At 40.8% G+C, this 22,591-nt stretch overlaps 1 protein-coding gene across 2 annotated transcripts in view; it reads left to right on the forward strand.

Moving 5' to 3' along the window:
- The window catches only part of LOC133574058 (ephrin type-A receptor 6-like), a 515,834-nt gene that overhangs the window by 400,193 nt on the left and 93,050 nt on the right, over window positions 1-22,591 (forward strand). For both annotated transcript variants that reach the window (XR_009811371.2, XM_061926082.2), the window contains exons 6-8: window positions 4,858-4,982; window positions 5,299-5,461; window positions 18,405-18,513. Coding sequence is in view for 1 of the 2 variants with exons in the window: in XM_061926082.2 (XP_061782066.1) it covers window positions 4,858-4,982; window positions 5,299-5,461; window positions 18,405-18,513 (397 nt within the window). In the remaining variant the exon portion in view is untranslated. The remainder of the gene's footprint in view (window positions 1-4,857; window positions 4,983-5,298; window positions 5,462-18,404; window positions 18,514-22,591) is intronic.

A 22,591-nucleotide genomic window follows, 5' to 3' on the forward strand; every position in this document is an offset into this window, starting at 1 on the left:
CATGTTGTGACGTTGATTGGACCATTGAAATTTGGTCATTTACCAACCATTATTCTACCACACAAACATCATGCTTTTTGACAACGTTTAATCAATGTCAGGTTCTGACATTGATTTTAACTATTGAATTGTGGTCATTTCCCAACCATTATTCCACCATACAAAGGTAACATTAAAACAATATGCTTTCTGTATACATTAATTCAATGTCAGGTTGTGACGTTGATTTGACCATTGAATTGTGGTCATTTCCCAACCAATATTCTACAACACAAATACAATATAATGGAGAGCGTTATGGTTAGGGTTAGGGTTAGGGTTAAACCCTCCATATCAAGCGACGCTGTGGTCAAAGTTGGAATTGCCACAAAACACTCTACTGCCATCCGACAGCTTAAGTGGATAGCGCACGCCCCAAATTTGTCACGTTTCATGTGTCAGGTAAACCTGTCGTTCTGCAGTTCCTCAGTGCGATTGTCACGCTTACTGTTTTTAGCCTGAGAGAGCCCTAAAAGAAGATATCAAGTTCCACATTAGGAGTGTCGGAGGCAGATATTTACATATATCCGTATTTAAGTGTTACTTCTTTATTTTCATAGTCATATTACAAAACAGCTAGTGTTCTTCTTCCACTTGTGGTCTTTTGGTTGTCTGCAAGTACTCAATCAATCAATCTTTATTTATATAGCCCTAAATCACAAGTGTCTCAAAGGGCTGCACAAGCCACAACGACATCCTCGGTACAAAGCCCACATACGGGCAAGGAAAAACTCACCCCAGTGGGACGTCGATGTGAATGACTATGAGAAACCTTGGAGAGGACCGCATATGTGGGTAACCCCCCCCCCCCTCTAGGGGAGACCGAAAGCAATGGATGTCGAGTGGGTCTGACATAATATTGTGAGAGTCCAGTCCATAGTGGATCCAACATAATAGTAAGAGTCAGTCCATAGTGGGGCCAGCAGGACACCATCCCGAGCGGAGACGGGTCAGCAGCGTAGAGATGTTCCCAGCCGATGCACAGGCGAGCGGTCCACCCCGGGTCCCGACTCTGGACAGCCAGCACTTCATCCATGGCCACCGGACCTGTGCCCCCCCCCCCCCCCCCCTCAAGGAAAAGGGGAGCAGAGGAGAAAAGAAAAGAAACGGCAGATCAACTGGTCTAACAGGGGGGCTATTTAAAGGCTAGAGTATACAAATGAGTTTTAAGATGGGACTTAAATGCTTCTACTGAGGTAGCATCTCTAATTGTTACCGGGAGGGCATTCCATAGTACTGGAGCCCGAATAGAAAACGCTCTATAGCCCGCAGACTTTTTGTGGGCTCTGGGAATCACTAATAAGCCGGAGTTCTTTGAGTCAAGTACTGTGTGCTAACCTTGACTTTGGAATGTAAGGAGGACAGATACTCCTTTTTCCTTATCTGTTCCTGTGCCCAGCTGAGGAGGACAATGGGCATGTGTTGGGACTGGAAAGAGAGACAACGAGGGTGGGAGGGAGAGACACTTTATAGAAGAGAAGGTTTCCATATTTTAGATCAGACCATCTTAGCTGCGCGATTGAATGTTCTATGCTGGACTGGTCTCATTCTATTTCCAAAGCTTTGGAAATAAATTACAAAAGACCTATTCTGTCTCTGGTGGTTCTTCTACTCAGCTTTAAGTGTCATAAAAGAGCTTGGGAGTGGCCAGCAACTTGAATTCCCTGGGAGGAACAACTGGTCCAAACGCAACAGGAGATAAAGCCATCTGATGAGAGGGTGATGGAGCAAAGACTGGTGGATGTGTGGATGAAAGGACCAAAAGGTGCTCAGATGGGCACCTGGCTAACAAGCTCAAGGCCTCTGCAGCTCTCTTCTGGTCTCACCTGGTCCCAAAAGCCCGAGGTGTCAGGCTCCTAATCAGAACCCCAACATGCAGTCACCATGCCTTCAAGCATGAAAGCACCATGGAAGCCTGCAAAGGAACTGCAGCATCCGTCCATAAAGAAAAGAACCTCAGCGTGTCCCATGTGGTCTTTCGCTCGGATTACCCTTGAGAGAGGCGCCTTTTACAGCGTCTAACGAGTCAGCTCGCTAACATGACGGCGTAATGTAATAATAATCAATCTCAGGGGCGGCTACATCTGCTGACCTCTCCGGGGAGCCCAGCACAATTATTTATCCGGCAAAAATTCATTGAGCACGGCAAATGCAATTGAGTGCGAGAAAAAGAAGACGTAGCTGTGTGCAATTATAGCTAACAGGGATCCGAAGGCGTGCCTTGTTTTCCCACGAGACGGCAGCTTTAATGACGTGTCGTCCCTGAACGTGGTTCTGATTGCCGGCAGAGTGGACAGGTGCTAATCAGCCATTCACACGTCTCCTCGTCAGGTCCGCAACTTTGGCTGAAACAGGAAGGTTATGTTCCGAGACCATCCTTGAAGTCACTGAGACGCTAATAAATATTTCTATTTTTCACACTTTTGTTGTTCAAAGTCAAAGACCTCAGCTAGAATGATGCACGAGGCAAACTATAACCTGCGAGCCAAGAATGTGCAACAATTCTCCTCAACAAAAGAGGAAAAAATGTAACCTTAGAGAAAAATGTGACTTAAAACATGTGTACGCACACACAACACTTAAGACCTTTAGCATATCAGTATGTGGAATTTAATTATGGAATGGATTATCGTATTTTTCGGACCATAGTGTTATGATTGGAGGAGGGAGTTGTGACGGCACAGAACCACAAGGGGGCAATATTGCTCTAATATATATATATATATACAATATATATATATATATATATATATATATATATATATATATATATATATATATATATATATATATATATATATATATATAAATATATGTATATATACATATACAGTATATATATATATATATATACATATATATATATATATATATATATACACATATATATACATATACAGTATATATATACATATATATATATATATATAAATATATATATATACAGTATATATATATATGTATATATATATGTGTCTATATATATATATATATATATATATGTATATGTATATATACATATATATATATATATATATATACTGTATATGTATATATATATATATATATATATATATATATATATATATATATATATATACATATATATATATATATATATATATATATATATATATGTCTTAATAAGGTTATCCAAAAAATAGTGCTCGATACCGTAGTAGAGCGCAATATATGTATGTGTGGGGAAAAAAAATCACAAGACTATTTCATCTCTACAGGCCTGTTTCATGAGGGGGGGTACCCTCAATCGTCAGGAGATTGAGGGTACCCCCCCTCATGAAACAGGCCTGTAGAGATGAAATAGTCTTGTGATTTTTTTTCCCCACACATACATATATATATATATATATATATATATATATATATATAAGCGGTAAAAAATGGATGGATGGATGGATATATATATATATATATATATATATATATATATATATATATATATATATATATATATATATATATATATATATATACATATATATATATATATATATATATACACATATATATACATACACATATATATATACACATATATATATACATATATATATATGCACACTCATACATACATACATACATACACATAAATATATATATATATATATATATATATATATATATATATATATATATATATATATATATATATATATATATATATATATATATATATATATATATATATATATATATATATATATATATATATATATATATATATATATATATATATATAAGCGGTAGTATAAGTTGATTGGCAACACTAAATTGGCCCTAGTGTGTGGATGTGAGTGTGAATGTTGTCTGTCTATCTGTGTTGGCCCTGCGATGAGGTGGCGACTTGTCCAGGTTGTACCCCGCCTTCCGCCCGATTGTAGCTGAGATAGGCTCCAGCGCCCCCCGCGACCCCAAAAGGGAATAAGCGGTAGAAATGGATGGATGGATGGATAAGCGGTAGAAAATGGATGGATGGATGGATATATATATATATATATATATATATATATATATATATATATATATATATATATATATATATATATATATATATATATATATATATATATATATATATATATATATATATATACACATATATATATACACATATATATACACATATATATATACATATATATATATGCACACTCATACATACATACATACATATATATATATATATACACATATATATATACACATATATATATACATATATATATATATGCACACTCATACATACATACATACATACATACATATATATATATATATATATATATATATAAACACTATATATATATATATATATATATATATATATATATATATATATATATATATATATATAAATAAAGAACAATATATATTATTTGTGATTGCCATCATATTGCAGTCTGCATGTATCTCTTATGTGTGACTGCCATCACTAGTCACTGCCGTCGTGTCCTTGGGCAAGGCACACTGGTTTAAATGTCGCCTAAAATGTAGATAATGGTTTCACTTTGAGTCTCTATAGCAAAAAAGCGCTATATAAATAATGTTTACGTCACTAAGGTTGTACTTTCGCTTCATTCCTGTGAGAATCCTGCGTGTGACTGAAGCATCAAGGAGTGGCACGAGCAAGTAGCGTCTGTGAGCTCAGCTCTTTGTCTTTCGGACTTATCAGGTCTTACCAGGGTCGGTCGGTAGTGCCTTCTGAGGCAAGAACTAAAACCCAGACCCAAAGTCCGGTCTAATTACCGACAACAAAATCCAGTTTTTGCCTTCATGAGTGCTTTTTCTCCCCACCAGGTCCGTCCCTGGCGGGCCCTCTGAAGAAGGACTGGGCGTCTCCCACCAGCATCGCTCTCTCCTGGCAGCGGCCCACAGAAAGCCCGCTGCCCATCCTGGACTACGAGATCAAGTACTATGAGAAGGTACTGTGTTGGTCCAGGTCCAAGGAACACTAACACAATGCCAAGTATTTTATATGAGATGATATTTGATCTGGAATGTGCAGCACAATGCATTGCAAGGGCAGTGACTAGGATAGGGGGGAAGCGGATATCGAACCTGGAACCCTCAAGTTGCAACCCACCAAAATGTTGTGTGGTAAATGTTGGTAACTGTTAGCATGTCAGTTCAGTTTTCCACACTAAATGTATGCCAAAATTGCATTTGATGCATGATGTAAATATTAAAAATTATAGAAAATGTTTGGTAAAAAGTCTTGAATTTTCTCTCCCCACACAGGAGCATGAGCAGCTGAGCTACTCCTCCACCAGCACCAAAGCCCCCAGTGTGATCATCACGGGTTTAAAACCGGCCACCTGGTACGTCTTCAGCGTCCGCACCCGCACGCCAGCTGGATTCAGCTCCTTTGCCGCCAGATACGAGTACCAGACCACGGGAGATTGTAAGTTTCAGTCCTTAACTTCTACGTGCTTCCTGTCTCCAACCAGGTACCCAAATTGGTGTTTTTATATATACTACCGGGTGCCGATTCACATAAAACCCAACGCCAAATTTCAATAATTTGTCTGGTTGCGGTCGCGCACCGGCTCCAGCACTTGGCCGGGAAACAAGCGCTGAAAGCGGACTCGGTAATGTTGCGTTTTCTCATGCCAACAAAGCAAGGAGAAGGTGCTCAAAAGCACAGTAAATATCCACTTTTCCAAAATATTTTAACTCCATGCTAATTTACATTGGATTCGCAATGGACATGCTACTGATTAGCATTAGCAAATTAACATGGCGATTTCAACAACTCCAAATGTGGTCATGAAAACTACATTTAAGATGTTACAGTCAAACACCGGGTGTGTGATAAGTGCAATTATTACAGTACAAACATTGTGTAGTGTTCAATAAAATCAAATATTTGCGCATTTTTTCCGGGTCTTTCTCGCCATCAACACGTCTAAGTTGACCAACTTGTGGGTTTACGTCCACAACCTTCTACTATCTCAAAGTAGGTACCCAATTTGGTGTTTTTACAGGTACAGTCGGTACTACCGGGTACCGATTCACGTCAATTTCAATAATTTGTCTGGTTGCGGTCACGTACCGGCTCGAGCACTTGGCCGGGAAACCAGCGCTGAAAGCGGACTCGGTAATGTTGCGTTTTCTCATGCCAACAAAGCAAGGAGAAGGCGCTCAAAAGCACAGTAAAGATCCACTTTTCAAAAATACTTTAGCTCCATGCTAATTTACATTGGAAATGGACATGCTACTGATTAGCATTAGCAAATTAACAAGGCAATTTCAACAACTCCAAATGTGGTCATGAAAACTACATTTAAGATGTTACAGTCAAACAGCGGGTGTGTGATAAGTACAATTATTACAGTACAAACATTTTGTAGTGTTCAACAAAAACAAATATTTGCACATTTTTTCCGGGTCTTTCTCGCCATCAACACGTCTAAGTTGACCAACTTGTGGGTTTACGTCCACGACCTTCTACTATCTCGAGGTAGGTACCCAATTTGGTGTTTTTACAGGTACCGTCGGTACTACCGGATACCGATTCACGTCAAACCCGACGACGCCAAATTTAAATAATTTGTCTGGTTGCGGTCACGCACCGGCTCGAGCACTTGGCCGGGAAACCAGCGCTGAAAACTGTTTCTACTAAAATTTTGTTTTGAAGGGGGAATTGCCAACTTCCTGTAGATTTTTGCTGAAGGATGTCAATGTATGAAATCTAGGTCTAAGTCAGACCTACATGGAGGTTTTTGTTGCATGTCTCTACGACATTCTTACCGGAAGTTACAAGCAGTTTTGTCTGTGTTTTTTCCTAGGGGGCGGTAGAGCGCAATTTTGAGTTTTGGGGTTTGGTTTTTTGATTAGATCGCAATTTTCGCGAGTCCTGATGTGTGTGTCCAGTTTGGTGAGTTTTGAAGTATGTGAAGGGGGTCAAATTACAGCTCAAAGAGGCAAAAGTGACTGTTTTTACTAAAAATTTTGTTTTGAAGGGGGAATTGCCAACTTCCTGTAGATTTTTGCCGAAGGATGTCAATGTATGAAATCTAGGTCTAAGTCAGACCTACATAGAGGTTTTTGTTTCATGTATCTACGACATTCTTACCGGAAGTTACAAGCAGTTTTGTCTGTGTTTTTACCTAGGGGGGCGCTAGAGCGCAATTTTGAGTTTTGGGGTTTGGTTTTTTGATTAGATCACAATTTTCGCGAGTCCTGAAGTGTGTGTCCAGTTTGGTGAGTTTTGAAGCATGTGAAGGGAGTCAAATTACAGCTCAAAGAGGCAAAAGTGACTGTTTTTACTAAAATGTTGTTTTGAAGGGGGAATTGCCAACTTCCTGTATATTTTTGCTGAAGGATGTCAATGTATGAAATCTAGGTCTAAGTCAGACCTACATGGAGGTTTTTGTTTCATGTCTCTACGACATTCTTACCGGAAGTTACAAGCAGTTTTGTCCGTGTTTTTTCCTAGGGGGGCGCTAGAGCGCAATTTTGAGTTTTGGGGTTTGGTTTTTTGATTAGATCGCAATTTTCGCGAGTCCTGAAGTGTGTGTCAAATATGGTGAGTTTTGAAGCATGTGAAGGGGGTCAAATTACAGCTCAAAGAGGCAAAAGTGACTGTTTCTACTAAAATTTTGTTTTGAAGGGGGAATTGCCAACTTCCTGTAGATTTTTGCTGAAGGATGTCAATGTATGAAATCTAGGTATAAGTCAGACCTACATAGAGGTTTTTGTTTCATGTCTCTACGACATTCTTACCGGAAGTTACAAGCAGTTTTGTCTGTGTTTTTACCTAGGGGGGCGCTAGAGCGCAATTTTGAGTTTTGGGGTTTGGTTTTTTGATTAGATCACAATTTTCGCGAGTCCTGAAGTGTGTGTCCAGTTTGGTGAGTTTTGAAGCATGTGAAGGGGGTCAAATTACAGCTCAAAGAGGCAAAAGTGACTGTTTTTACTAAAATTTTGTTTTGAAGGGGGAATTGCCAACTTCCTGTAGATTTCTGCTGAAGGATGTCAATGTATGAAATCTAGGTCTAAGTCAGACCTACATGGAAGTTTTTGTTTCATGTCTCTACGACATTCTTACCGGAAGTTACAAGCAGTTTTGTCCGTGTTTTTTCCTAGGGGGGCGCTAGAGCGCAATTTTGAGTTTTGGGGTTTGGTTTTTTGATTAGATCGCAATTTTCGCGAGTCCTGAAGTGTGTGTCAAATATGGTGAGTTTTGAAGCATGTGAAGGGGGTCAAATTACAGCTCAAAGAGGCAAAAGTGACTGTTTCTACTAAAATTTTGTTTTGAAGGGGGAATTGCCAACTTCCTGTAGATTTTTGCTGAAGGATGTCAATGTATGAAATCTAGGTATAAGTCAGACCTACATAGAGGTTTTTGTTTCATGTCTCTACGACATTCTTACCGGAAGTTACAAGCAGTTTTGTCTGTGTTTTTACCTAGGGGGGCGCTAGAGCGCAATTTTGAGTTTTGGGGTTTGGTTTTTTGATTAGATCACAATTTTCGCGAGTCCTGAAGTGTGTGTCCAGTTTGGTGAGTTTTGAAGCATGTGAAGGGGGTCAAATTACAGCTCAAAGAGGCAAAAGTGACTGTTTTTACTAAAATTTTGTTTTGAAGGGGGAATTGCCAACTTCCTGTAGATTTTTACTGAAGGATGTCAATGTATGAAATCTAGGTCTAAGTCAGACCTACATAGAGGTTTTTGTTTCATGTCTCTACGACATTCTTACCGGAAGTTACAAGCAGTTTTGTCTGTGTTTTTACCTAGGGGGGCGCTAGAGCGCAATTTTGAGTTTTGGGGTTTGGTTTTTTGATTAGATCACAATTTTCGCGAGTCCTGAAGTGTGTGTCCAGTTTGGTGAGTTTTGAAGCATGTGAAGGGGGTCAAATTACAGCTCAAAGAGGCAAAAGTGACTGTTTTTACTAAAATTTTGTTTTGAAGGGGGAATTGCCAACTTCCTGTAGATTTTTACTGAAGGATGTCAATGTATGAAATCTAGGTCTAAGTCAGACCTACATAGAGGTTTTTGTTTCATGTCTCTACGACATTCTTACCGGAAGTTACAAGCAGTTTTGTCTGTGTGTTTTCCTAGGGGGCGCTAGAGCGCAATTTTGAGTTTTGGGGTTTGGTTTTTTGATTAGATCGCAATTTTTGCGAGTCCTGAAGTGTGTGTCAAATATGGTGAGTTTTGAAGCATGTTAAGGGGGTCAAATTACAGCTCAAATAGGCAAAAGTGACTGTTTTTACTACAATTTTGTTTTGAAGGGGGAATTGCCAACTTCCTGTAGATTTTTGCTGAAGGATGTCAATGTATGAAATCTAGGTCTAAGTCAGAACGACATTCTTACCGGAAGTTACAAGCAGTTTTGTCCGTGTTTTTTCCTAGGGGGGCGCTAGAGCGCAATTTTGAGTTTTGGGGTTTGGTTTTTTGATTAGATCGCAATTTTCGCGAGTCCTGAAGTGTGTGTCAAATATGGTGAGTTTTGAAGCATGTGAAGGGGGACAAATTACAGCTCAAAGAGGCAAAAGTGACTGTTTTTACTAAAATGTTGTTTTGAAGGGGGAATTGCCAACTTCCTGTATATTTTTGCTGAAGGATGTCAATGTATGAAATCTAGGTCTAAGTCAGACCTACATGGAGGTTCATGTCTCTACGACATTCTTACCGGAAGTTACAAGCAGTTTTGTCTGTGTTTTTTCCTAGGGGGCGCTAGAGCGCAATTTTGAGTTTTGGGTTGTTGTTTTTTTTTATTAGATCGCAATTTTCGCAAGTCCTGAAGTGTGTGTCAAATATGGTGAGTTTTGAAGCATGTGAAGGGGGTCAAATTACAGCTCAAAGAGGCAAAAGTGACTGTTTTTACTAAAATGTTGTTTTGAAGGGGGAATTGCCAACTTCCTGTAGATTTTTACTGAAAGATGTCAATGTATGAAATCTAGGTCTAAGTCAGACCTACATAGAGGTTTTTGTTTCATGTCTCTACGACATTCTTACCGGAAGTTACAAGCAGTTTTGTCTGTGTGTTTTCCTAGGGGGCGCTAGAGCGCAATTTTGAGTTTTGGGGTTTGGTTTTTTGATTAGATCGCAATTTTTGCGAGTCCTGAAGTGTGTGTCAAATATGGTGAGTTTTGAAGCATGTTAAGGGGGTCAAATTACAGCTCAAAGAGGCAAAAGTGACTGTTTTTACTACAATTTTGTTTTGAAGGGGGAATTGCCAACTTCCTGTAGATTTTTGCTGAAGGATGTCAATGTATGAAATCTAGGTCTAAGTCAGAACGACATTCTTACCGGAAGTTACAAGCAGTTTTGTCCGTGTTTTTTCCTAGGGGGGGCGCTAGAGCGCAATTTTGGGTTTTGGGGTTTGGTTTTTTGATTAGATCGCAATTTTCGCGAGTCCTGAAGTGTGTGTCAAATATGGTGAGTTTTGAAGCATGTGAAGGGGGACAAATTACAGCTCAAAGAGGCAAAAGTGACTGTTTTTACTAAAATGTTGTTTTGAAGGGGGAATTGCCAACTTCCTGTATATTTTTGCTGAAGGATGTCAATGTATGAAATCTAGGTCTAAGTCAGACCTACATGGAGGTTTTTGTTTCATGTCTCTACGACATTCTTACCGGAAGTTACAAGCAGTTTTGTCTGTGTTTTTTCCTAGGGGGCGCTAGAGCGCAATTTTGAGTTTTGGGTTTTTTTTTTTTTTTTATTAGATCGCAATTTTCGCAAGTCCTGAAGTGTGTGTCAAATATGGTGAGTTTTGAAGCATGTTAAGGGGGTAAAATTACAACTCAAAGAGGCGGCGGAATAATAATAATAAAACACACGAAATACAATAGGGTCCTCTGTCCCAAAGGGACATTGCGGTCCCTAATAAAACACATGAAATACAATAGGGTCCTCTGTCCCAAAGGGACATTGCGGTCCCTAATAAAACACACGAAATACAATAGGGTCCTCTGTCCCAAAGGGACATTGCGGTCCCTAATAAAACACACGAAATACAATAGGGTCCTCTGTCCCAAAGGGACATTGCGGTCCCTAATAAAACACACGAAATACAATAGGGTCCTCTGTCCCAAAGGGACATTGCGGTCCCTAATAAAACACACGAAATACAATAGGGTCCTCTGTCCCAAAGGGACATTGCGGTCCCTAATAAAACACACGAAATACAATAGGGTCCTCTGTCCCAAAGGGACATTGCGGTCCCTAATAAAACACACGAAATACAATAGGGTCCTCTGTCCCAAAGGGACATTGCGGTCCCTAATAAAACACACGAAATACAATAGGGTCCTCTGTCCCAAAGGGACATTGCGGTCCCTAATAAAACACACAAAATACAATAGGGTCCTCTGTCCCAAAAGGACATTGCGGTCCCTAATAAAACACACGAAATACAATAGGGTCCTCTGTCCCAAAGGGACATTGCGGTCCCTAATAAAACACACGAAATACAATAGGGTCTTCTGTCCCAAAGGGACATTGCGGTCCCTAATAAAACACACGAAATACAATAGGGTCCTCTGTCCCAAAGGGACATTGCGGTCCCTAATAAAACACACGAAATACAATAGGGTCCTCTGTCCCAAAGGGACACTGCGGTCCCTAATTACCCTAAGAACAATTTGTTAGATAAAAAGCAGTTAAAAAGTTAAAAACAGTTAAAAAAAACGGTTAAAAGTCTCATGCTGGGTTAAAACAACATGACTTGCACAATGCAAAGTCCATAAAGACATGGATGACAGAGTCTGGTGTGGATGAACTTGACTGGCCTGCACAGAGTCCTGACCTGAACTCAATAGAACACCTTTGGGATGAATTAGAACGAAGACTGAGAGCCAACATCAGTGTGTGACCTCACCAATGCACTTTTGGAAGAATGGTGTAAAATTCCTAAAAAAACACACTCCGCAACCTTGTGGACAGCCTTCCCAGAAGAGTTGAATGTGTTCTTGTCTTACATAAGGATTGTTAATGATGGACACAATTCCAAAAAAAAAAAAGGTAAAGGATCAATAGTGTAAATTAATGTGTGTATGTTAATTAATCACAGGAGTTAATTGACAGCTCTACTTTTCATGTCCTTGCTTTGTTGGCATGGCGACCAGCATCCCCCGGTGAAGAGGCCGTAAATGTCACCGTATCCACCGCCAGATCCATCCACCAATTGAATAGCATCGGCAAATACGGTGTGGAGTATTTGAAATCAATATTTGAGAGTCTCCTCCTCGCAGCTTTATTGCCATTCCTAACCAACCACAAAAGGTGCGGCCGCCCTTTTATGCGGGGTCAGGTATTGTGAAGCCGCTCGCTCCCCCGTCCAAAGCGGCGGAGCCTGGGTTTTTTTTTTTTTATCTGCGGGATCGTACGGCGCTTTGTAGTCTCTGGCCTTTTATCTGGAAGTGAAAGCGGATTGTGCCTCTGTCCCTCGCTACGTTCTGTCAGTCTGTCACTCACTTTTGTTTTTCCATCAGTCACACTCACTTCTACCTCTCGCTTTGTCTTTATCCTCCTGTCAGCCTCTTTCCTCACACACACACACACACACACACACACACACACACACACAAACACACACACACACACACCTTATTAAAGCTTGCATCCTTATTGGTGGCGACCAATAGTGTATGTGATAATGATCTTCCACTCAGTAAATGACTATAATGGGGGCAGGTTTAACTCCTCCCTCGCACCTGTATGACCTCAGAAAAGGTGTAGATGTATAAAAAAATATATATTTACCTTATTTTCCGGACTATAAGGAACACGTTAAATCAATTTTTTCCCCTCAAAACTCGACAGTGCGCCTTATAACCCGGTGCGCCTAATGTACGGAATAATTCTGGTTGTGCTTGCCGACCTCGAAGCTATTATGTGACCAGTAGATGGCAGTCACACATACGGGATACATGTAGACTGCAATATGATGGCAGTCACACATAAGAGTTCCGTGTAGACTCCAATATGATGGCAGTCACACATAAGAGATACGTGTAGACTCCAATATGATGGCAGTCACACATAAGAGCTACGTGTAGACTGCAATATGATGGCAGTCACACATAAGAGATATGTGTAGACTGCAGTATGATGGCAGTCACACATAAGAGCTACGTGTAGACTGCAATATGATGGCAGTCACACATAAGAGATACGTGTAAACAGCAATATGATGGCAGTCGCACATAAGAGATACATGTAGACTGCAATAATGTGTGTATATATATATATATATTTATATATGTATGTATACACACATGTATATATATATACATATATATATATATTCATACAAAAAATACATATACACACATACATTTATACATACACTGTATATACATACATATATATATATATATAAACATATACACGTATACACACATACATTCATACATACACTGTATATACACACATATTGTATACATACATAAATACATTCATACATATAGGGCTGCAGCTAACGATTATTTTTCTATCGATTAATCTATAGATTATTTTTTCGATTAATCGGTTAATCTATAGATTATTTTTTCGATTAATCTATAGATTATTTTTCCTTTTACCGATTTTTTTTTTATTTAAAATGAAGAGGAAAAAATAAATGTAGGCCAGTTTTTTCAAAAGGCATGGCTTTTATTTACAAAAAAAAAAGTATGGCCACTCAGTCAACATTGACAACAACATGACAAAATATTCTGTGAAAATGTAAACATTTAAAACTTTTAACATTTAACAAAATTAAAAGTAGCTTATTTGCTTTTTAATGTGCAAATATAAAAGTAAACATCCAGTGCAAATCTTAATATTCTGGAATAGTATAAGCATTTCAAAAGTAAAAGTATTGCTTATTTTGCTTTAAAATGTGCAAAAATAAAGATAAACATCCAATACAAAAAAGTGCAAAACGGAAATATTCTGTAACAGTGTAAACATTTCAACAAAAGTAAAAGTATTGCTTATTTGCTAAAATGTGCAAAAATAAAGCTAAACATCCAATACAAAAAAGTGTACAGTGTAAACATTTCAACAAAAGTAAAAGTATTGCTTATTTTGCTTAATAACACAACAATGATAGTATGATTAAAGTGAAAGTTAATTGTTGGTTTGTACATAGTATATGTAACTGTTAATGTTGTAAAAGGTATTTGCACAACTAATTAACGTTAGCGTTTGTGACACGTCTTGTGCCGTGGGGTTCTTTCAGGACCGACAGACTGAACGCCAGACGGCTTTGCCAGGTTTACAATCTTTTAATTTTACACAAAGTCTTTTCTCTTCCAACTGCGCGGATCGCGCACGATTGCGGCGTCGCTCCCGGCGCGCCCCGCCTCGCCGCTCGCTCGCCGCCGCCGCCTCTCCACAGCGTTAAAGAGGAGCGCGTCTTTGTAAACACTGAACAGGCACGCCAAACGCGCCTCACAGAGCGAAACGGTGCTTTAGTTTATGAATTTACAACGCAGATACAAATGACACATTCATGTTTTTGTGTAATAATGACAACGTATACGCACGCGGACGATTGACTTGTTGATGGTGATGGCAAGAACGCTGTCGGGGGTTTTCTTTTCAAATGTTCGTTCATAGCCGTTGTGCTGCTATGATAGGCCATTTCCGCTCGACACAGTGTGCATACAACAACATTATTAGGCCGTTTATTGAAATACTCCCACACTTTTGACGACTTTTGGCGTGCTTTTTTCCCCTCGCTCGCATCGTCTGCTTTGCGCTCCGCCATGACAGTAAAGTAGAGTGACGTAAATATGCGACGCGCCGACGCACAAAAACGGCGTCGACGTATTTACGTAACCGATGACGTCGACTACGTCGACGCGTCGTTTCAGCCTTACATACATACATACATATATATTTATATACATATTAGGGCTGCAACTAACGATTAATTTGATAATCGATTAATCTGTCGATTATTACTTCGATTAGTCGATTAATAATCGGATAAAAGAGACAAACTACATTTCTATCCTTTCCAGTATTGTATTGAAAAAAAAACAGCATACTGGCACCATACTTATTTTGATTATTGTTTCTCAGCTGTTTGTAAATGTTGCAGTTTATAAATAAAGGTTTATTAAAAAAAATTAAAAAAGCCTCTGCGCATGCGCATTGCATAGATCCAACGAATCGATGACTAAATTAATCGCCAACTATTTTTATAATCGATTTAATCGATTAGTTGTATATATATATATATATATATATATATATATATATATATATATATATATATATATATATATATATATATATATATATATATATATTTGTTACATATATATATACGTATATGTATATATATATATTTGTAAATATATATATATATATATATTTTATTTTTATTTTTTTTTGGTAAATATATATATATATATTTGTAAATATATATATATTTTTGTAAATATATATATATATATGTATATATATATATATATATATTTGTAAATATATATAAAGGTTAGCAAAACTTTGGACAGCCATGCAATAAACTGCATTAACTCTCAGTTAAATTAAAATGATTATTATGAAAACAAGGTACATTAACGTCTTTCCTCATCCAAAAAAACAACATATTTTATTACAAGCACACTACCGTTTGAGCAATAAGATATTGAAATGTGCACAGTGAACGTACAAGTTGTGCAGTCGTAGAACAGAATGATCCATCGCAGAAATACGAGACACAGGAGGTTTTGCGGTGCATTCAAGGACCGCTGAAAAGATTGGTACAACTAAAAGGCCAAGAATAATAATACTAGATTTTATTTGTAATGCACTTTTCATTGAAGTGCTGCAATACACACCGATATTTAAAATAATCTACTAAACACTATCAGTGAAGCATAAGAAACACAAAATATGCAAAATATTATATTTATTTTAGTTATCCAAACACATTTTAAATCACAATATTGTGATTACAATAACGACGCTAATTTGGGTCACAATAACCGTCATAACCGATCACGTGGTTACATCCCTAAATGTGACTCTTGGCCGTCACTCCAGCAGCACTGAGGGCAGCCAAACTACCGAACCTCCGGGCAATTTTCAATGCCAAACTGACTCACAAATGTAATAATAAAACAACTAATAACCAGCTATTTTCTAAATGTTCCAATAAAAATGTGATTTCATTCTTAAAAAACAATTCCTATTTATGAACACACACTAAAATACTAAATATTGAGTAGTGGTATGGAGGAAATACCGCATCCTCTCCACTTTGAGGCACAAACTGGTGCAGATCTACTGTACCAGACGCTTCTGACCCTGATCTGCAATTCCTATTCATTAAGCATGAAACACCCTGGAAATAAGTCGGGCGATACCATCCATCCATCCATCCATCTTCTTCCGCTTATCCGAGGTCGGGTCGCGGGGGCAGCAGCCTAAGCAGGGAAGCCCAGACTTCCCTCTCCCCAGCCACTTCGTCCAGCTCTTCCTGTGGGACCCCGAGGCGTTCCCAGGCCAGCCGGGAGACATAGTCTTCCCAACGTGTCCTGGGTCTTCCCCGTGGCCTCCTACCGGTCGGACGTGCCCTAAACACCTCCCTAGGGAGGCGTTCGGGTGGCATCCTGACCAGATGCCCGAACCACCTCATCTGGCTCCTCTCCATGTGGAGGAGCAGCGGCTTTACTTTGAGCTCCTCCCGGATGACAGAGCTTCTCACCCTATCTCTAAGGGAGAGACCTGCCACCCGGCGGAGGAAACTCATTTCGGCCGCTTGTACCCGTGATCTTGTCCTTTCGGTCATAACCCAAAGCTCATGACCATAGGTGAGGATGGGAACGTAGATCGACCGGTAAATTGAGAGCTTTGCCTTCCGGCTCAGCTCCTTCGTCACCACAACGGATCGATACAGCGTCCGCATTACTGAAGACGCCGCACCGATCCGCCTGTCGATCTCACGATCCACTCTTCCCTCACTCGTGAACAAGACTCCGAGGTACTTGAACTCCTCCACTTGGGGCAAAATCTCCTCCCCAACCCGGAGTTGGCACTCCACCCTTTTCCGGGCGAGAACCATGGACTCGGACTTGGAGGTGCTGATTCTCATCCCAGTCGCTTCACACTCGGCTGCGAACCGATCCAGTGAGAGCTGAAGATCCTGGCCAGATGAAGCCATCAGGACCACATCATCTGCAAACAGCAGAGACCTAATCCTGCAGCCACCAAACCAGATCCCCTCAACGCCTTGACTGCGCCTAGAAATTCTGTCCGTAAAAGTTATGAACAGAATCGGTGACAAAGGGCAGCCTTGGCGGAGTCCAACCCTCACTGGAAACGTGTCCGACTTACTGCCGGCAATGCGGACCAAGCTCTGGCACTGATCATACAGGGAGCGGACTGCCACAATCAGACAGTCCGATACTCTCTGAGCACTCCCCACAGGACTTCCCGAGGGACACGGTCGAATGCCTTCTCCAAGTCCACAAAACACATGTAGACTGGTTGGGCAAACTCCCATGCACCCTCAAGGACCCTGCCGAGAGTATAGAGCTGGTCCACAGTTCCACGACCAGGACGAAAACCACACTGTTCCTCCTGAATCCGAGGTTGGACTATCCGGCGTAGCCTCCTCTCCAGTACACCTGAATAGACCTTACCAGGAAGGCTGAGGAGTGTGATCCCACGATAGTTAGAACACACCCTCCGGTTCCCCTTCTTAAAGAGAGGAACCACCACCCCGGTCTGCCAATCCAGAGGCACCGCCCCCGATGTCCACGCGATGCTGCAGAGTCTTGTCAACCAAGACAGCCCCACAGCATCCAGAGCCTTAAGGAACTCCGGGCGGATCTCATCTACCCCCGGGGCCTTGCCACCGAGGAGCTTTTTAACTACCTCAGCAACCTCAGCCCCAGAAATAGGAGAGCCCACCACAGACTCCCCAGGCACTGCTTCCTCATAGGAAGGGCGATACCAATCATCCTTTAATGATCCCAGGCTATGTTAGTCACATGACAAGGCAGGGAAAATCATGAATATCAAATGGGAGCGATTAGAGCAAATGAGGTAAATCTCAATGAATCATCAGAATTACACCAGCAGGACTGTGAATATGTCCACTATGGAGGACCTTTGCACCACTAAGTACTGATCAGACATCTCTATGTGGTCTATTTATGGTGCACTGATGGACTAAGAACTGATCAGACATCTCTGTGGTCTATTTATGGTGCAGTGATGGAGAAGATACATGAACTATTTCTCACTGACACTTTCCTCTTCTCTTCTCCTGTCATCCTTTTTGTCTCTAATCACCTGTATCATTATTTCCACACCTCATTCATCCTGCTTACCTTCTCCACGTCTTCCCGGGCCCTCCATCCTCGTTCTGACCTGGAATGGATCGCCTCCAGCGTCGGACCTGGCCTCCGACCAAGGTCAGGTTTTGGTCATCGTCACGGCAGCCGTGGGCGGTTTTACCCTCCTGGTCATCCTCACCCTGTTCCTCCTCATTACTGGAAGGTAAGACCACCTCGCTGCACCTGATCTCAATTTGTCTACAGTGTTTCTTCAGCATTGTCCACTGTCAGGGTCACAAACACCGAACTATCTATTAAACAAAGACAAGAAGCAAGGAATCAAACAGAGACACAGAGAAACAGACTTGTACAATGTCGCCCCACGCTCTGAGGAGCAAGTTCCACGCCTCCGCATTTTTTGTGGGCATTTTCTGATTACATAGCTGCAGCTGCTTCTAAGGGGAAGGGGGTCATAAACTGCTGCTGCGCTGGGTCATAAACAGTTCAAAGAGAAAAAAAAGGTGCTTGGAGCGGTGTCAGGTTTGCCCCCTCTCTGCTTTGTAGATTTCGGGTCATGATAAGGTCTTCCTGTGGCTGTCCAATAGATCAAAGAAACCGACACCTCCACGTGTATATATATATAATTTTTTTTTTTTTTTTTTGGCCATTCTATCGAATTAGTTCAAAATGAAAACGTTGTATTCTCGAAACTTTGTCCCTATATATATTTACAATATCTGAAGTACAGATTTCCGTAAAAGGAAGTCAACTTGTATTTTGTATTTTCAGATTTTTGATAATGTTTGTACTGTCCCCAAATGTGTCACTGACGAATCATAGCCTTCAAATATGAATATAAAATAGTACGTCACTTGTGTTAATGCCATGCTTACTTACCTTGTGTAAAGTTTCTTTTTTTTAAATAATTACTGGGGTTTTGAGCAATAAAATCCATTAAAAAATGTTGTTTTTTTAAACAAAATGTATTACTTCAATTTATAAAATTCTTCAAAATCATAATGCAATATATATTTTTTTAAATGCATCACACTAAACAGATTGATTTCAGAGTTAATGATCTACGAAATTGAACGTACATTTAACCAATCAGTATCTTCATATTTTAGTTGATAACTCAATATACTTTCTTTTCTTTGTAAACACCGCTATTTTATATCATATTCCCTCAACCTTATTGCCTAATATTAACTTATAACATGCTTGACGTTGGAAATACTGCAAACACTTATGTTTTGTGGTCAAAAATCCGTTGCGTAGTACAGTATGAACACTTTGTAGGGTGCAACATAACAAATTTTGCTTACAGTAAGGCTCTAATCTTCCAAAATGCGCTAGCTCGTTGCTAATTTCTATTAAAACAGGCTACGATTAGCAATTTCAAACGATAACTTGAACTAAACCGAATGTTACAATCAAACATCCGGTGCGTAGTACAGTATAAACACTTTGTAGGGCGCAACATAACAAATGTTGCTTACAGTAAGGCTCTAGTCTTCCAAAATGGGCTAGCTCGTTGCTAATTTGTATTAGATTTGCCATGGACAGGCTACGATTAGCGATTTCAAATGATTACTTGAACTAAACTGAATGTTACAATCAGACATCCGGTGCGTAATACAGTATGAACACTTTGTAGGGCACAACATAACACATTTACCTTCCTGGAAAAAAGCTACTTCCTTGTTAGACAACATACCATAGATAGCCTGTACAGTGCTGCCATCTAATGCCTTGGAAGTGCAACTGAGACTCAAATGGTGAAAACACTCAAACGTACAGTAATGCTCCGCACTTCCAAAATGTGCTAGCTCGATGCTAATTTCTATTAGATTTGCCATAGACAGGCTACTACAGTATTACGATTTTACGTGGCGATTTCAAACGATAACTTGAACTAAACCGAATGTGTGTAACAACCCACCTGCCGAATCAACTAGCCCTGAAAATGGATGGCGCTGGAGCGTCGGGCCCATACCCGGCCGTCGCCGGCAGCGAGACGGGCTTGGAGGTGCGCTCAGCGCGGCTCCCATATGATTGCGCACTGGTGTGCGTCTGGGTCGTGACAGCGTGGCACGCGAATGTCTGTGCTGCATTGGATCAGTCTCCTTTCTTTAACAGGCAAAAGCTTTATAACCTCACTAATGCCTTGCATCATCTATATTAGATATATAACAACGGGCGGGTGCGGGCGGATGGCGGGCGGGTGCGGTTCTGATCAAATGTTACATCGGGTGGATGGCGGATGGTTGACGACTTTCTGATGCGGTTGCGGATTAAATAATATCCGCGCATCTCTAATATATATATATATATATATATATATATATATATATAGCTAGAATTCACTGAAAGTCAAGTATTTCTTATATATATATATATATACATATATGAAATACTTGACTTGGTGAATTCTAGATGTAAATATACTCCTCCTCTCTTAACCACGCCCCCAACCCCACCCCCCGACCACCTCCCGAAATTGGAGGTCTCAAGGTTGGCAAGTATGTTTAAATGTGACATTAAAAATACAATTTAATTACCAAAAAGTACGATTGGAATGTGAACGCTAGCCGTCCTAAGTCACAAGCCCGTAAAATAAAAGCTAAGAATCCTGGACAGTGTTTGCTGACGGTCACAGATCATTTTATTGCAGCGTCTCGCTTTTGGCCCCACTCATATTTTACTGCTATAAAAAGACGTCATATGATGAATCAGGCATTTTTTATTTTTTTTTAGATAACCTTCACTTCCAGGGTAATTACACACGTTGTGTGGCACCTGCAAGCTGTCTCGGGTTTTTCCAGACATTTGAATACAATGATGACACACTTTGCCTCGTATTACTTGCGATATTGTAAAAAAAAATTAAAATAAATAGCTGTTAACTCTGTATCCATGCACACTGACTCACAAAGTTCTTACCTTTTGGAGCTTCTCTTCAAAGCTGTTATAAGTCTGCTCTGTCTGGGCTTCTGTCGTCAATGGAAAAAGAACTCCCCGAGTACTTGTTGTGTTTGGACTAAGAGGAGGTGACGGCTCAGAGACACCAGGGGGCAGTATATACAATAATTTATTATATATAATAAATATATATAATAATAAACAATACAACTAAACTATAGGAATAGAGTGTGTGACTAAAATACAAGAGTGTGTGTGGTGTAAGACTATGTGTGTAGATATCTGAAGTGTGTTACCAAGTGTTGATGAGAAAAAGGGCAGACAAGTCCAAAGAGGGCAAGGCAAAAGGGGTCCAAGATCAGCGAGGGGTCCGTGGGGCAGAGAGAGACGTCAGAGTCCAGGGGCGAGTGAGGAGTCGGGAAACGAAGAAGGCAGTCCAAAAACCCCGGGGAAACAACGGGAGATCTCGAGGAGGAAGGCAGGTACACCATGAGAAAATTAAGTTCCCGCGCCGATCCTAGGGTCCACTGGTCTTTTAACCAGCTCGCCCTCATCAGTTTCAGGTGTGATGATTACCGGTGATTGATTGCAGCTGGTGGATGTGCGCACCCGTGGGCGTGTCCCGAGGTGCGCACAGACGGATGAGCGGCGTTGGCAGGAGCCTGAGCCGTAACATTACCCCCCTCCTTATGGACAGATTCCAGATGTCCAATATACTCACGAAACAAGGGAGGGTGGAGGGGAGAACTGGTGGTGGGTCGCCGGCCCCAGTGTCCCCGAATCCGCCGAGGACGAGTCTGATGGCGGCGGCGAGAAGAACGCCGCTGAAGCCGGCGAGGCGGGCGACCAAGGGACGGCCACCATCTTGGCCGTCGGGAAGGCGGACGTGATTGGCGCCATGGTGCGTCTCGCCGGAAACGAGGATATGACATCGGCGGCGGCGTGGAGGAAGACGTCATCGGCGAGGCAGGCGTGGAGGAAGACGTCATCGGCGAGGCAGGCGTGGAAGCGGCAGACGTCATCGGCGCCGTGGAAGCGGCAGACGTCAAAGGATGTGCGCACCCGTGGGCGTGTCCCGAGGTGCGCACAGACGGATGAGCGGCGTTGGCAGGAGCCTGAGCCGTAACAGTACTGCCAATAAAAAGTCATGTGGATGCCATGAAAAACAGAGTTTCAGTGAAAGGACACAAACGCTGGTCTTTGATGCCGAAGCACGTCCTACCTGGACCGAGTCGCCCCTCCACGGTCTGAGTGTTTCTAAAAGTAGTGGAGTACTTGGTCGCCGTCTACAACTGCTTGACGTAACGTAGCCATCCAAAAATATCTTATTCGCTCTCATCTCTCTGAGTGAGAAACAGTTACCTTTGAACCCCGACTCT

Source organism: Nerophis lumbriciformis, linkage group LG31 (assembly GCF_033978685.3).
Source record: "Nerophis lumbriciformis linkage group LG31, RoL_Nlum_v2.1, whole genome shotgun sequence".
Classification (NCBI taxonomy): domain Eukaryota; kingdom Metazoa; phylum Chordata; class Actinopteri; order Syngnathiformes; family Syngnathidae; genus Nerophis; species Nerophis lumbriciformis.